This window comes from Sorex araneus, chromosome 4 (assembly GCF_027595985.1).
Source record: "Sorex araneus isolate mSorAra2 chromosome 4, mSorAra2.pri, whole genome shotgun sequence".
Lineage (NCBI taxonomy): Eukaryota > Metazoa > Chordata > Mammalia > Eulipotyphla > Soricidae > Sorex > Sorex araneus.
In genome coordinates this window covers 98,707,394-98,724,903 of record NC_073305.1, presented here as the reverse complement: position 1 = coordinate 98,724,903, position 17,510 = coordinate 98,707,394, and the positions used below count along the sequence as shown (strand labels likewise).

Genomic DNA, 17,510 nt, shown 5'->3' with positions numbered 1-17,510 from the left:
CCTGGGTTTTCAGACACCCGAATAGGATTCAGGTGATACACTCATCTTTTTAGGACACCATTCACTGTAAAGCTCTGTAGTTGAAGGGATTTTTCGTTTTTTGTTTGATCCTTCTCCCTTTGTCTTAAAACTGGCAGGGCCAAATATATCTAAGGAGAGTGAAATAAAACAGCAGTATTTGCTGGCATTGAAAAAAAAGAAGAAACGAAAAAAAGAATTTGGGATTGGGGATGGGGAGGCAGAAGATAATGGGATTTCTTCATTTCCCCTCATCAATTTTAAAGTTCTCATGACATGCTAAAAATTAAAACCAAAAAGCACCTGAAAAACTTCTCTTTGAGGGGATGGAGCAATAGCATGCACAAAGGGTAGGGTGTTGGCCTTGCACGCGGCTGACCCAGGTTCGATTCTCAGCATCCTATATGGTCCCCTGAGCACCGGCAGGAGTTCAGGAATTATCCTGAGTGCATGAGCCAGGAGTAACCCTTGTGCATCACCGGGTGTGACCCAAAAAGAAAAACAACAACAACAACAACAACAACAACTTCTCTTTGAATCAGTTTCATGTCTCTGACAGTTTTGGGTTTTTTTTTTTATTTCTTTAGAGCATCTTGCTGAGATGGCTGCGAGCCTCAAGCGTCCTGACTCTGGAGCTTCTGGCCTCCCTGGCAAGCCTGGGCCCCCTGGCCCTCCCGGCCCCCCAGGAGAGAATGGTTTCCCTGGCCAGATGGGCCTTCGGGGCCTACCAGGCATTAAAGGCCCACCTGGTGCTCTTGGTTTGAGGGGGCCTAAAGGTAAGCCTTTTTGTACAGATGGCAATAAAGGAACTCACTCTGTCCTTTTCAGATGTAGGTGTGTATCTTACAAGCACTATTGCATGATACTCTCTTGACCTGGGTGTATAATAGCAGTTATGTTAAAAGTTCTGCCAGAATGATGTTTTCATTCTATTATACTTCATCCCAGTCAATCATCAAATAAACATCACAGGATCTGGTGAAAGTCCATTCAGCTATATATTATTTTGAGATGCTAAGGTCACATTAGAACCCTTTCAGTGATGATAACCATCCTTAGAATGCTTGTTACTTAAACTAACAGAATTTTGTTAGCAGGGCTTAAGAAAAAAGATACATGAGTTGGAGCAACCTCAAATTTCTTGTACAAAGTGACACTGTTGGGACTAGAGAGGCCCATGTCCTTTGTATCTGGCAGACCCTGGTTTGATCCCCAGTACCACAAATGGTACCTTAAGGAACCTTAAGCACGTCCAGGAGTGATCCCTGAACACAGAACTGGGAGTAAATCCACTGGGTGTGCCCCAAATGTAAATAAATATACATAAAAGTGGCATTCACTCTATAGTTTTTGTAGATTTCTTTTTCAGTTTTGAAATGCAATCTTTATTCCTTCTTTAAGCTATGAGAGTGTGAATTGATGGTTTCCTCTTTTTTAAAGACAGAAGCTGTTCTAGGCAGCGTTGTTCAGAGAAGCAGGGTTGTGAGTGTAATGTTAGGTAATCAGCAGGCCTTGTTTCCTCTGGTGGTGTTTTCTAGTTAAGATAAGTATAGGAACATGGGGTGTATGTGTTCATTGGAAATTGACAGAAAGGACCAAAGAAAGGAGAGTTTCTACATCTTGACAAGATCTGGTTCAGAGATCTTTGAGAACTTCAGAAAGCTGTGGCATCAGACACGAATGAGGTACTTTTTCTTTCAAAACAGTGTGCTTCTCTGTGGGGTAAATATTATGGTAGGAATAGTCAGAGGGCAAGCAAGCTGCCTTTTTGGATCTATAAATGAATTGCTGATGCATTTGGCTCACAACACTCTCAGCTGGAACAATTTTGTTAATTACATTTGATTTTTTTTTTTTGGCATGTGCAGTGCTGCATGTAAAGAAATGAGGCTTAATTGGGGTCTCATGTAAACCTGGCACAATTTCAGAGTTTTTAGAGATGGACAAAATCAAATAGAGAACTAGATATTGTTTCTAGAAGAATCATAGAGCTAGTCATCTTTGTTCTACTTTTAGCTAGGGTTCAGGGACTCATGTTGGAGATACTCTCTGAATAGTTAGTACCTAGTAAGTCTGTAAATCACTTTAAAAAAAAAACCTGCTCACACTGAGACAATGGTGGAGCAAAGTGCCCACTCAGGCAGAGGGTGTGGTAGAATGTTGTATACATGAAGCCTTATTATCAGCTGTATTGTAAATCATGGCAAGTTAAATAAAATTGAAAATTACAAAAAAACACAATAAAACATCTCCCCTCCCTCCAGTCTGGTGTATTGTTGATCACAACAGTTTGCTTGTGCCAGAGCCCATGGATGACTGCTCACTCTTTTCAGAGTTCACTCTAGAACAAGGTCCTCGACCTTTTCTATTTTTTTTTTACACAGGTGGTTATTGAGGATATTAAAATTTCTCTGCATCACTTTTCATGACAAAAATGCAAGTCAAAATAGCAATTAGGTATCTTTTATACCAGTGAGACCTACACACATCAAAAAGAACAAAACTAACCAGTGTTCACACGGATATAGGGGAAAAAATCCTCATTCACATCTCATTGAAATATCAATTGGTTCAGCCTTTTGAGAAAACAATATAGACACTTCCCTAAAAACTAAGAATTGAACTTCCATATGACCCAGCAATTCCTGGCATCTATCCCAAGGACCCAAAAACTCTTTTCTAAAAAGACATCTGTGATTCCATGTTCACTGCAACATTATCCACAATTGTCAAAATCTAGAAAGAAGATGAGTTTCCAAGAACAGATGACTGAATAAAGAAACTGTGGTATATTACACAATACAATATTCTTCATCCCGTTGTTCATCAATTTGCTCGAGTGGGCACCAGCAACGTCTCCATTGTGAGACTTGTTACTGTTTGTGGCATATCGAATACACCACAGGGACGCCACAACACCTTGGACCAACATCTGCTGGCATTCTGGTCCATGGACCTGCATTTATAACCACTGTGACAGAACACTGGTCTCCTTTCTACACCTGCAGACTCGCTCCCATCCCTGGGCTGGCAGGTGAAGAGAAGACCTTTGTACTAGAGCAGTGGTTCTGAAAGAGTGGTCCCCGGAGTGTCAGTATCACCTGGAGTCTTTTGAGGAATGCACATTCTCCAGTCAGCCCTAGACTCACCGGATCATAAACTCCGGAGGCGGGACCCAGCTGTCTGTGCTACTAGCAGCCAGGTGCTTCCGATGGAGCTCGATACACGTGTGAATAACTCTTTCTTTTTCCTACTGCAAATGGAAAGGAATGTTTTCGAGGGGCTCTAGAAATCACAGCTTTCTTTGGCTAAAAAGAAGTCTTCATATTTGGAGGCAGTGCTTAACTCTGAGTTAGTACCAGAACTCTCTGGACGTCCATCTATTCTCTTAAGAAATAAAACCATCCCTGTGATTTGCTGAGCTAGCATAGTCAGCCTAAAGCTGTGTGTCTTCAGCTGGGCTGTGCACTGGGATCGTCAAGGGAACTTTAAAATCTCTCCAGTTCTGTGTCTCCCTCACAGAGATTCTGACTTAATTGGGCTGGACATGAGGATTTAAAGATATTTTATAGGTGATTTTAATGAGCAACCAGGGATGAGAACCATGGGACATGGAAAATGTTCTGGGAAACTTTGACCATTATTGAATTGTGGCTAGGTAGGAAGGGCACAGTCCTCTGTCACAGAGGAAACTTATTTTTGTTACTTTATTTTATTTATTTAACTTTTTTATTGAATCACTGTGAGATAGACCCTTACAAAACTGTTCATGATTGGATTTCAGTCACACAGATTTCCAACATCCATCCCACACCAGTGTACATAGGAAACTTATTTTTAAGAAAGGGCATATATTTCTATATTTAGGAAATGTTTCTAGCACTAAGTTCATTTATAAGAATAGTTTTACTTTATGAAGGACTTCCCCCTAACTTTTCCAACCTAGTATTTATTATGTCGTCTATTAGCTAAATGGCATGTAGTCCTTTTCTTTTTATATGAAACAATTTCTTTCCCCACTTTCTCTGTTCTTTTATTTATTTATTTTTTTTGTCATTGATTTTTCTCAAGGACCATTTTCACTATTTTCTTCACTCAACTAAAGCCTTGGGGGAAAGGCTTTTCTTTTTCTTTCTTTCTTTCTTTCTTTCTTTCTTTCTTTCTTTCTTTCTTTCTTTCTTTCTTTCTTTCTTTCTTTCTTTCTTTCTTTCTTTCTTTCTTTCTTTTTTTTTTTGCTTTTTTGGTCACACCCATCGATGCTCAGGGGTTACTCCTGGCTCTGCACTCAGGAATTAATCCTGGCAGTGCTTGGGGGACCATATGGGATGCTGGGAATTGAACCCAGGTTGGCTGTGTGTAAGGCAAATGCCCTACCTGCTGTGCTTTTGCTCTAGTGCTTAATTATATTTTCTTAATCAGTCACACTACTATGGAACATGATTCTAGATAGCTGTACATGACTCTCTTGTCCTAACATATACATTAACAGTATTTTATAGAGACATGTAATATTATACCAACCAGAGATTATAAATCAAATTTACTGATCTTACATGTACTCTATTATTTGAAAGTTAAATATTCATCTAGAAAGGAGTTTTATTATTACCTATTTCTTTTTCTCCATGCTTAATGAAGAAGGGATGGTACAAATGTCACTTAGCCATATAAAATCTTTGTGAACCTTTTCCCAGAAAAAATTGCTACCTAGTTAACTAAAAAGCAAAAAAATTTAAAATTTCCACAAAGTTATGTCTTACTCAAGTTACTGCTTTTCTCATTTAAAAATTATTATGGAGTTGGAGATGATAGACTACATATCTTGCAGCTAGTGAGGCTCTGGGTTCAATCCCAGGTTCACATGGTCCCTGAGCAGTGCCAAGTGTGTTCATCCACAACAGCAACAGTGACACAGAATTCCTCTGAAAAACAGTGGAGCATTTTCAATGGGCCAGTAGAAAAATGTCTCAATAACTACTCAGTGCTTTAATCATATTTATAACATTCCCTTACTTCTCACCTGGGAGTCTTCTCCAGTATTACATGAATATGTCAGAGCCCAGGCGGGCGTTGCACCTACATCTTATGTGAGTACTTAAGCAGAGTCCCATTCCACACCTACTGGCCCTGTGTTCTGTTGAGTGTCGCATAGCAAATGGACTATTTTTAAATATTTCTGCTTTGGACTAATTTTGAGTGGGACTGTCTATTTTTTAAGCTCTTTTAGTGTGAGTCAAACAGATGTGTCAATATGCAAATGAAGCTTGAGAAAATAACCGCCATAATTGTGACTAACACTTTTTTTTAGTATTAATTTGCTTGCTTGGAGATGAAGCATCAATTATAACTTTCAAACAAGCAAAATAGATAACAAGTATGGAGGGGATTAGACAATGTTTCTGTTTAGTTACTCATGTTCATGATGAGCTTTTTTCTACTCCAATTGCATTGGAAGCTTATTTTGTAAGCTCTTTGTGTGTATTTTCTCACACAGTGGGATAACAATGGGAGGACTTTAGTTCCTTTAGCTGGTTTTCTAGCAGCTCAGAGGAAGATATGCCCAGGGGTTGGAGAAGGAGATTTAACATTGGTGATAAGCAGAACCAATGTGCTCACACAGTTGGTTGCAGACCAACAATTTACAATGTGGCTGTGTCTTGGAGTTCATCGAAAATCTGTTTTTCTATGCCACCCCCCTCCCCCAAATTAAGATAGTATTGCAACGAAGACAGCAGTGTTATTCCTTGCAAGTAATATTTTAAAGTTAGTCTGGATTCACACCAGAATGTGTTTAATTTTCACTAACAGTGTGAAAGTTGCATTTTAATTTATAATCTTCATCTCCTATCTTCACAAAATATGGCACATTTAAAGATACTCTCAATGCCAGCCACCAGAATTACTGTGATGTGACATTTAAATTGCCATGTTAGCAAGACTGCGTAAGCTTTTAGTCTTTAAAGTGCTAGTAGTCACATTTTCCTTATATAGTAAGGCCCTATTGATTATGCAGTGTGGAAAAAAAACAAAAACAACTAGTTTATCCGAATATAAGTTCAACCTGAGCTCCCTGTATTTAAATAGTAGTTTAAAAAGTTAAAATTGTTATACAGATGCCGTTGATTCAACACTTAAATATTCATCCAAGGACCATTCACAGCTAAAATTAACGGGATGAATCCTTCACTTAATTAGGGGTTTCTGACTATTTCACTATCTGCAGAGCTTCTTCCTTGTCCTATTGTGCATATGCCTTTGTTTGTAAAATTCTTTTAAAATGATTAACGTATTTGATTCAATATTGAATGAGGTTGGGTTTGAAGAAATGGTTTGGAAAAAAATAATGGTAGAATTTGTTGCATAAGGTGTCTTCTGAAAGCATGGTAGGATAATAATATAATGCTGTACTAATGAGATAGCAGAACAATGCTTTCTACTACGAGCAGTAGAAGTCATTCTGGACCTGTTAACTAAGGTACAGGGCACTTGGTTAATGAGGCCTCGTTTCTAGGTTTGGTCTCTGCAGGGCCCAGAATAATTAATGCAGTTTTCTTCTGTGACTGCTGAATCCCCACATTCAATCAACTGTCTTGCAAATGCATATGGTTGGCTGCAATCCAAAGAATATTCCCTATAAATAATGAGTGAAATGAAGGCACTTGTGACAGCACACTTTATAAGTTTTGAAAATTCTTTATATTTTTGGCAATACTAAATTTGCATTGTTCATGACTTTAAAAAATGTATAAAAAGATATTTAGTGAAGAGTTTTTACCACACTCTCCTATCTGCCAGATATCCTTTATCCTACCCATCAGGTAAATACTATTATTAGTTGCTTATATATTCTGACCATCTATGATATATAAAGATAGTTACATATATATATTTTCTTTCTTTTTTTTGCTTTTTGGGTCACACCTGGTGATGCACAGGGGTCACTCCTGGCTCTGCACTCAGGAATTACCCCTGGCAGTGCTCAGGGGACTATATGGGATGCTGGGAATCGAACCCGGGTAGACCACGTGCAAGGCAAACGCTCTACCTGCTGTGCTATTGCTCCAGCCTTTATATTTCCCTTTATACTTTAAAAATTACACTGCCTTCTCATAAGTGATCTGTGTCTTCATTTTTTTTCTTTTGATACTACTTACTGGAGATCGCTTCAAAAGTTTTCATTACTGTTGCATAGTATTCCATTTGGTGGAGGTACCATAGTCTATTTTCCTCTTTGGTGGACATTTAAGTGTTTCTAATCTGCTGCTACAGTAAAGTTGTAATGAAAGGTGCTATGCACACACACATATGTGTATATCTGTATCTATCTATCTATATATTTTTTATATTCTTCTTCCATCTTTCCTTCCTTCTGCTAATTTCCTGCATTTTCTCTTGTCTTTGTTACTGAAGTTGTGATGACCGGGGATCAAACACATGCCTGGTTGGGTGCTCACATATTTAGTTTTGGGTTGCATAGGGGTCATGCCTTTTAGTTGAGGTGCTTCATCAATTTGGCTGCAGTGTAGACAAAAATAACTTGCAGTGTTGGGGATCTCAGGTAGCCAACCTGAAACAACAGAATTGTTAGGATCATGCTTGGTGTGTGAAGTAGCAAAGGAATTAAAGTCATAGGCTCACACTTGCAAGTCAGGTGTCCACAACACTGAGTCCTCTTGGAGTTCTTGCACTTTCTACTCTAATCAGTGGTATCTGATAGTATATTTTCCCAGACTGGCTAGCATATGTTTAGTTATTCTTTGAATTTTTGCTGATCTTACTGATTAATGCAGACTCTTTGCTATTTTTTTATGTATGAGTCTACCAAATAGTGGTCAGGGGACCCAAGGCTACTTCCAATGACATTTGGCTCCTCTTTGTGGACAAGAAGGTTTATGTTGAGACATGGTGATCTGTTGCTCCTTGGGTTTGAGGATGCTTGAGGACCACCAGGGTTCTACCACCATGGTGTTTGCAGTGCTAGGAATGAAATTTGGGGTCTCTGCATGCCAGAGATCTATTTCAGTCATTTAAGCTACTACTCTATCATTAATTTTGCTATGAGAGTAAAGTCATGGTATTTTTCATTTATCTTAGGACCAATTTTATTTTATTCATTTGGGTGTAAGGCTTGAGCTTTATCTGGTGGTGCTGAGGACTTACTCCTGGCTCTGTGCTCAGGATTCACTCCTGTGGTTAGAGCGGACCGTACGTAGTACTGAGGATCAAAGCTGGGTTTGCCTCTTGTAAGGCAATTACCAGTTATGCTATCTCTCTAGACCACTGTCTTTTTATCTTTTAGTGAATGTATTCTGCTTTGTGTGTGTGTGTGTGTGTGTGTGTGTGTGTGTGTGTGAACGTGCCTGTGCATGTGTGTGCTCTCTATGTGTGTTTTTGACCTTTTTTGTTGATATTTAGAAACTCTTCATACTTTGAATCATAATATAAATGTTCACTCAAACCTAAAAGTAAAAAATAATTATCTCTTGTTTTTTTTCTGGTTATTTAATTTAAATATTTGATATTTGTAATTTATCATGAGGAATAGATCGGGTTTTTTGTTTTTTCTTTTTGGTCCACGTCTGGTTGTGCTCAGGGAATATTCCTGACTGTGTGCTCAGGCAGCATTCATTCCTGGCAGATCTGGAAAGTGGATGGAAACATGGGGATCTGGGAGTTGAACCTGGGTCAGCTATGTAAAAAGCAAGTACCCAGTGCACTGCATTATCTCTCCATTCCAGAATTTTTTTCTTTTTGGGTTACACCCGGTGATGCACAGGGTTACTCCTGGCTTTACACTCAGGAATTACTCCTGGCGGTGCTCAGGGGACCATATCAGATGCTGGGAATCGAACCCGGGTCGGCCGCATGCAAGGCAAATGTCCTATGCACTGTACTGTCGCTCCAGTCCCTCCAGGATTATGTATTTTTTAAATGTTATAAACCACTCTTAAATTAATTAAATTATTTTGAATTTCTCCACTTTAAGATGTCACCTTTATTATAAATCAAATTCCCACAAAAATTGAGACCTGTTTTTAAAATTTCTCCCTGTTTCACTGGTCTGTCTATTTATGTTAGCACAATACTATTTTATTTTATTTATTTATTTATTTATTTATTTTTTTCCTGGAACTGGTCATTTATTGGGTGGTACTGGGTATGAGGAATTGGGGTGTAGAGCAGAGTCGGAAATGCAGGGCATCCTCCTCAGCCTTCAGTGGTACTTGCGATGCCGTCTGTGTTTGAGTTCATGGTAGGAGCGGCAATAGTTGAAAGGCACGTAGGCGGCCAGCACCATGGACACGCCAGCCACACTGCCCTTCTTCACGTTGATGTACTTGTCGTAGTACCGCTGACAACCTCTCTGAAAGGCTCCACCGATGCCTCTCGGGGTGAAGTCCCACATCATTACCCAGCTTGTCAGCTCCCCGAGTTTGACATCCAGGAGTCGCTTGTCCTTCAGAGATGCGCCGACGCCGTGCTGGAGTCCTGGGTGTCCGCTGTGCGGGCGCGCGAGGGCTGCTGGGAAAGGAGGACCACAATACTATTTTAGTTGGTTTAATAGCTTGCATTCCTTTCATGTGTTTTTTTCTTTTGAGAATTTTGTTTTGCTTTGTTTTTTGTTTTGGGCCATACCTAAAAGTTCACGCAAGTAGCCATGTGATAGATCTACTCTACAAATTGCATGCTGCTCCCAGTTATTCTTCCTGTTATTCTGTGAGGACAGGCAGAGAAGGCAAAGAGCACCTATAGCTAACCCCTCACCACCTTCCCAAACCTCGAGCACAAAAGAACACTAGAAAAACAAAGGGAAAACACATAGAAAACCACCAAGTTCAATCAGCGAAAATAGTATCACAGGAGACATAAACACCTATAAATCCTCAGACAGTGTCTCCAGTGACGCTAGATGGGGATGTTCAATGGGTCCAAAGAAACAATAGCACAGGCAGTCAGCAAAGCACAAGAAAGTATGGGGATTGAAATGGAAAATATGATGATTATCGTATTTTCACTTTTACATTGATTAATAAAATTAATGCAGGTTTTGCCTCACTACATATATACTACCATTTAGTTTGTGGTAACTTAGTGATAATTTTGGCCTCTGAATTTTTAGTTGCTTAAAAGTTAAGTAATGTGTAACTTAAGTTTTATAGATATAAAGTAAAGCTGTGTAGAAAATTAACATCTCTCTTATGAAATGCAGGTGATACAGGAGAAAGAGGGGACCGTGGTCCTCCAGGAAGAGGTCCAAAAGGTTTGCCAGGAGCTATGGGTCTCCCAGGTAAGTGTGGTGTAGTCAAGCAATAATTGGTAGCAAATGAGTAGTCTTAATTGGGTAAGAGTTTAAAGAATTGCTCTTTGGTTATTTAAGTATGTCAAGTGAAAGTCAGTAATGACTGGCATTGATTTTTCAAGACCAATTTTAATGAAGAGTCAACTGTATAGCACTGTATAGCACTGTCATCCTGTCCTGCTGTTCATTGATTTGCTTGAGCGGGCACCAGTAACATCTCCATTGTGAGATTTGCTGTTACTGTCTTTGGCATGTCGAATATGCCCCGGGGAGCTTGCCAGGCACTGCCGTGCAGCTGGGATACTCTCGTAGCTTGCCGGGCTCTCTGAGAGAGACAGAGGAATCCATCCTGGGTTAACCGCATGCAAGGCAAACGCCCTATCTGCTAGCTATGGCTCTAGTCCATGAAGAGTCAAATGATCTGTAAATCATGACTGTAGTCATGGTGAGAAAATTAGTGTCAGGGCTTGAAATACTAATTTCTTCAGTAGATCCTTCAAAAAAATTCCATCAAGGTTCAACCACAATGCACTTCTTACAAAACTCTTGAATGCATTGAGTTCTATTTCCAACTCCCTTGGTAGTTTCTTAGTTTTAAACTAAAAAGTCAGGACAACGAGGAAATTAATCCAAGGTTTCAGTTATTTATGTTTTATAGGTTGTGGTAATATTTAAAAAAATCCCTTCTTTCAACTGTCCAGATCTTGTAGAAATTCACGCTTTCAAAATAAATAAACCTGGACGTTCCTATACATAGCCACAAAGAGCCAGCCACAGCCATATATCACAGTTGTGTGGATTGGGACACAACAAAGTGGCTTCTGTGTGAAGAACCTGCATTTTCTCCCTTGGAGGCTGTTTTCTCTTTACTCACTGGTTACTCTGTCACCAAGTCCAGTCCAGGCTGTAACACACTCATTCACTGGCAGAGTCGCATAAGCCCAACCTCAGGCACAGGGCTGGAAGCCAGTTCAATTTAAGAGTATGAATGATGCTTAGTGTGCAGCAAACCTCTTCAACTGTTGAACTCAGGGCTCAGAGAAGCTCCCCTCCCTTGTAAGACTAAGGAGAGTCAAGGGGACAGGGCGGGAGGTGGGGGGCACAGAAATAAAGGGGAGTCACGTCTTTCCATAATGGATATGGAAAACTTGGTTAAGGGAAATTTGGAAAAAGAAATGATCATTTTCTAATTCTGCCAGAGGCTTACATATTCAATCATAGCTATAATTGCAGCCAGAAACATCATTGCTTTCTAATTATCCATTTCATTGCTCCTGGGGATTGCTTTCTCATTAAGAAATTTAAAAAATATGAATACATTTGGAGATAGTTCAAACAGTGCCTTTCAGGAGTATGATTCGTGTGCACATCAAGATGTTTCACAAATTGATAAATTTGTGTGTGTGTGTGAGAGAGACAGACAGACAGAGACAGAGACAGAGAGACAGAGAGATTTTAAAAGAAAGCATTTTATAATTTGAAATTTGGTTTCCACTACTCAGATCATCTTATGTTCAAATTTTCACTTTGTCACTAATTAATTAATAACTTAATTGCGCTGATTCGGTTTTCCCATTTGAAAAATAGTGATGATGTATATTCCTCTAGCATATAAGTCTGTGGATTAAAGAAAATCAATCCATGTGAAAGTCCTTAGGGTAGGTTTTGGTTATAGCTGGTTCTTGGAAATGTTGGCTATTCATACTATTATTAATAAAACAAACCCACATTTACTTTTATGAAGCAGATGAAACACTAAGGATAGAGCTGTGCCCTTGGAAAGCCCTGCCATCCTTATTCTCCTGCCTTTGATTGAAGTAGCATGCCTCTCCTGTGGTCAGCATACCTTGGACCACCTTCTACCAAATTCTACTCCAAATCACAAAGTACTGGGTCCCGGTAAATCATTCCACTGTTCTCTCCCCTTTGGGAGGCAAGACTATATTTTATTTCCCTGGTAAAACTTACAGTATGATAAGGACCGTGATTTTTTATATCTTATAATTAAATGAATAAGAAATCTTTTGGGTTTGGGGCAATCTTCAATAGTATTCTGTGCAGGAATATGTCTGGAACCTCCAAGATAAATATATACCTTATGTATGACCTGGAAGGAAAATCCTGAGAACAAAATGTGGTGTAAACTTTGTTCCTGTTGTTAAATTCGGGACTTAAATACCCCTTAGTAAAAAGAAAATTCAATAATTTCCCTTTGTTGTGTTAATATATCATATGTATTTGAGGGAAAATGCAACCAATGTCCTCATTATCATTTTTTCCTTTGCTATTTGGACAGTTTCAGTTCTCTATCACATATCTATATCTTACTATGTTTGATGTTCAGTGTTATATTTTTTTTGTGGAAGCTTGGGTCATTATGATCACTTTGGTTCTAGTTTTCTATTGTTCAAATAGTACATATGAATTGTCCAGTTGTTTCTTTTAGCCAGTGGTAAGTAGGGTAGATATTTAAGAAGTCTGAGATCTGGAGTCAGGCTGCAAGGGTATACACTCTGTTTCCTCGTTTACTTAAAACTACTCTAACTCTTAGTGATTCAGTTTCTTTCTCTGCATAACAATAATAAGCAGCTCTGCCCTCTGGAGTTGTTTAAGAGGGACTGTACACGTGAGAATATACAAAAGTCCTTGGAAGGTGCTTAGCAGATGGCAAACATTCTGCAGCTTCACCTGTGGATGGTTATTATTCCCCCTCTTTATAGTTGAGGAAATACAAAAACAGAAAAGTCACCTGTGCTGAAAAGGCCTCTTAGGTAATAAGTGATAGTGGCAGATATTTATGCTTTCTGTGTCCAGGTTCAATGATGGATGGGTTGTCCAATGATATGATTACTCTGCCATTGCCTGTCAACCTATCTGACACTGGCATACCCCTTAAGTTCCATTCTGCTTTTCTCTGAGAGCATCTGGATTCCATTAAACATCCCTGGGACTTTACCCCCCGCACCCCCCCATCCCCTTCAGTTTCTTTCCAGAGGCCTTTAGTGGTACCACTTATCTGGGTAGTTTTATTGACAGAACTCTCCATGCCTCTGCCACCCAAATTGTCCATTTGAAACCAGCTTCTTGTCATTCTAAAGATTTTATGGAAAACCATTTAATGGTGGATCCTGGTTTCCTCTTTCCTCTGTGCATTCAAGTTCACTTACAAGTTCACAATGACAAGTCATGGTTGTTACCAGCAATGTGACTTATGAGCTGGGCTTATCAGCTGAGATGCTTTTCTCTTCTTGGATATGAAAGGCAAAGCTGGCCTTGTGCAGTTCCACACTGCATGCAGAGTATTCAGGCTTCCTCTGCAAAGCTGGCAAATTGGTGAGCTTTGCTTATGAATATGGAGTAGAAAACAAAACACCCCGAAACAAAAGACACATTCAGTTAAAGCTTAAGTTTAGCTGTAGTCATTTATCCTGTTTACACTACTGTGGGAATTTTATTTCTTTGTGTGCATCTTATATAAATAAACCACCTTACCAGTCCCTTAAACATATACACTTTGACAAATACCACAAAAATAAATTAGTATAAAGGAGGAAATTATATTCCCTGGCACATGCAAAAGAAATTTATATAACCAGTGGTTTTATCATCAATAAATTACTTCATGCTGAAAAGTATTTTTAGGTTTTTAAAATATTTTGGTTTTGTTTTTTAAAATCTGTGTATACACATTCTCTAATATCTATTAGGTCTTTATAGTTCCTCTAGCAATTGGCCTCTATTAATGTAACATCACTGCCCTCTTGTGTTCATACAGAAAATGACAGACATGTGTTTTTTTTTTTCAAAATGAAGAAGTTTGGCAATAACATTTTTATAGGTTCTCGAGTTTCAGATAATTGTGTAATCAGTTCGTACTTCACATAGATAATCCAGTCATGGGACAAACAGAATTAAACCACTTGAGATTTATGCTTTCACTTCTTAATAGTAAAAATGTAGTTATTTGTATTTGTTAAGGTTGCTGCTGGATTTCATGAATGATTTAGTGTTATCCAATAATTAGGTTCCCACATAATAAAAACTTACATTTATTTACAGTGCCACTGAGAATAATTTCCCAAGGCCAGTGGTCATAAAAAAATCTGTTATGTAAAGTTTGTTCCCCATCCTTACCCCAACCTGTCCCCCCCGCCATACCCTCTTCAGACATTTCTACTGGACAGTATCTCAGAAAAATATATTTAGTTTCTTTTTTTTTTAATAACACCTGGCGATACACAGGGGTTCCTCCTGGCTCTGCACTCAGGAATTACTCCTGGTGGTGCTCAGGGGACCATATGCGATGCTGGGATTCGAACTCGGGTCGGCCACGTGCAAGGCAAACGCCCTACCCGCTGTGCTATCGCTCCAGCCCCAATATATTTAGTTTCTTATAAAAATAATTTGAGGCGTTTCAGAGCTAGTAAAGCTGGTAGAGTGCTTGTCTTCCAGGCTGCTGTCCTGGATTTGCTCTCTGGCATCTTTTATGGTCCTCGTGAATCCTGCAAGGTGTGATCCCTGAGTACAGACCCAGCAGCAGTAAGCCCTAAGCACAATCAGCAAGGCCAAAATATAAAAAAAATATTTAAAGTGAAATAATTAAATGTCTGAATTAACAGAAACTTAAAAAAATAAAGTATTCGAGAAGAACCATTACTAACTTTTGGTTCTTGTGCTTCTCTTCCTACTTCCCTGAGTTGTGGCAGTTCAGATGCAAAGAATTCAACCAGAGACATACTTCAAATGAAAAAATGTCTCCCAAATGTGCTTAAATGGAGAACTAAACATGAATATCTGTAGCACTGTAGCACTGTTCATCGATTTGCTCAAGCGGTCACCAGTAACATCTCCATTGTGAGACTTGTTATTGTTTTTGGCATATCAAATATGCCACGGGGAGCTTGCCAGGCTCTGCCATGAGGGCGGGATACTCACTGTATCTTGCCGGGACGGAGGGACAGATGACTCAAACCTGGGTCGGCTGCGTGCAAGACAAACAGCCTTACCTACTGTTTCAGACAAGCCGGAGCATTTGTGAGATCCCGGGTTAAATCCTGCCCCTTTGGTGACCCAAGGATGTGACCCTGGACCATCTAGTATAGGTGTGGATCCTATACAAAATAAATAAAAGCTATTTTTTTCTTGATTCTGAATATCCATCTATTAGAGAAGGAATTTCTTTACAATTCAGGCTTGAGGCAGAAAGGCTTTTTTTTTTTGTTGTTTTTTAAAGTTGAATCACTTGTTAGTGTTGGAAAATTGAGAGAAATCACAGTCCAGGCTCTGGGAGCACGGGCCCTTTCCCCTGTGGCAGCTATCAGCTGGAGCAGCGCTGCTGCTGACAGTCACTCTCCACTTCACTACAGGCCTCAGTGGTCCCTATTGTCTCCCCAACACTGATGTGGAATATCAGTGGCCAATTTTCATCTCACTTTACTGTCAGTTTTTTTCTAGTAAAGATACAAGTAACATTTTAGGTGCCAGGGGCCATTTCCTTATTACTTAGGAAGGTCAACAAACTTTAGTGAGAACTTAAAGCCATCGGACTGTCTCCGAAACCTTTCAACCCACCGAGCTGTACATACCCGTCTAGATATGTCTCACCCTTCAGAAAAAAAGGGCTTCTGCTAGTAGAACACAATTTGAATGACATATAGTCTGATCCCCAAATCCAAGTTGTATTGCATAATTTGAAATCTTCTAACAGCCCCATTAAAAAGTGTAAAACCAGTCTGGTAAAATTTATCTTAGTAATATAATTTATTTAATTCCTCCATAATTCCCCCCAAATTATCACTTCCCCCGGGATGAAATACAGAAATTATTTATATATTGCTTTTCATTTTTTTCACACTGCCTACGAAGTTCAGTTCTGTTTGACACTTCCTTCAGGGCAATTGATTTTAGCTCCTTTCAGGGCTCAGTAGAAATAGGTTCTAGCTCTATCATTTTGGACATTGGTGACTCTGGTGATGGAAATGTGAGTTAGAGACGCTGGGGTCTCTTTCCGCACTTAATTTTCAAGAAATCGATGGCCAGTGCATTTCACCATCATCACTATTTCTGTAGGTACTTATTAAACTCCTGTGGACGGAAGGCTGAGCCCCTGGGCTCCTGTGCCTTCTGCCACTTGGCAGTCACATCCTGCTCATCTCTGCCATCTTTTGTGTTTCAGGTGACCCAGGTCCTGCCAGCTATGGAAGAAATGGTCGAGATGGGGAGAGGGGGCCAGCGGGGGTGGCAGGAATTCCTGGTGTGCCTGGTCCTCCGGGTCCGCCTGGCCCTCCTGGTTTCTGTGAGCCAGCCTCTTGCACCATGCAAGCTGGTCAGCGAGCATTCAGCAAAGGGCCGGATCAGTGACCAGCCAGTGAAGGTGCTACGCCGTCTGGCTGCTGCCCTAACCCCAGCCCGGCAGCTGGGGAGAGAGGAGAAACGGCCCCTGAAGCTGGGGCTGAAGATGATATGATGAATCCTACTTGACAATCAGATTGAAAGCAATGGTGCTAAGCAGTAAATCCTCTTTCCTTTCCCTGGGAGGGAAGATGGCAGTAGACTAGTGGGTGAATCAAACTACCCCTTCCCCCCAACACACCCCTTTCAATAAATGCTGAATCCTATTCCCAGGATCTTGAACTTTTATGTGCTACACATCCATGATCCATTGTGGACCACCTTGCCAATAAACAAAAACAACTGTTTGGTTACCTCAGTGGTGGTAGTTATTTCCATTTTTTTAATTTAGATGTTGTTTTCAAATCCATTTTTCAGCTGTATATAGGATTTTCAGACTCATGATGAGGAAACCCAACTACAGTCAATAGAATTGGTGCTTAAAAATCCCATTGTTGTGCTCTATTGGGCATGGTGAATGCTGTGCCACATGGGAATGCTTTTCTTACAGCCCATGTTAGTTTTTATGGTTGGCCTGATTTTTATTGCTGAACTGCACTCTATCCTAAATCTATTAATGTTTTGAACTACTCTGTTAAAGCAAAGAAGGAATTTTACTATCCTGCATTCATGAGTTTTACTGGTGAGATTGTTTTGAAGGTTTGAGGTAATACTCTCTGGTTGTACCAAAGAAAAAATAAATATGGTTTCTTAATCTTTTGCATGTTTTTTTGTAAATTTTTTCTGTGCTCAATGGAAAGAAGTTCTTGAGATTTTAAAAGTGTATCAAAATATTTTAATT

The 17,510-nt window shown here is 39.6% G+C and overlaps 2 protein-coding genes across 2 annotated transcripts in view; one reads left to right on the top strand and one right to left on the bottom strand.

The window, feature by feature from the left end:
* Positions 1-17,230, top strand: part of COL9A1 (collagen type IX alpha 1 chain) — a 102,302-nt gene extending 85,072 nt beyond the window's left edge. The window contains exons 36-38 of the mRNA XM_004605885.2: positions 606-794; positions 10,229-10,306; positions 16,494-17,230. Coding sequence (XP_004605942.2) covers positions 606-794; positions 10,229-10,306; positions 16,494-16,678 — 452 coding nt within the window. The 3' untranslated portion in view covers positions 16,679-17,230. The remainder of the gene's footprint in view (positions 1-605; positions 795-10,228; positions 10,307-16,493) is intronic.
* Positions 9,151-10,092, bottom strand: LOC105942845 (ATP synthase membrane subunit f). Its single transcript, XM_055134939.1, has 3 exons — positions 10,087-10,092; positions 9,655-9,733; positions 9,151-9,540 (listed from the first exon to the last, which is right to left on the bottom strand). The coding sequence occupies exons 1-3, from the start codon at positions 10,090-10,092 to the stop codon at positions 9,233-9,235; spliced, it is 393 nt and encodes a 130-aa protein (XP_054990914.1). The 3' UTR covers positions 9,151-9,232.
* Positions 17,231-17,510: the final 280 nt, after the last annotated feature.

Excerpts from the sequence above, each read along its gene's own strand:
- LOC105942845 (XM_055134939.1), bottom strand. Across the intron at positions 9,541-9,654 it reads CTACTTGCGTGAACTTTTAG|CAGCCCTCGCGCGCCCGCAC; the intron begins GTATGGCCCAAA and ends CTCCTTTCCCAG.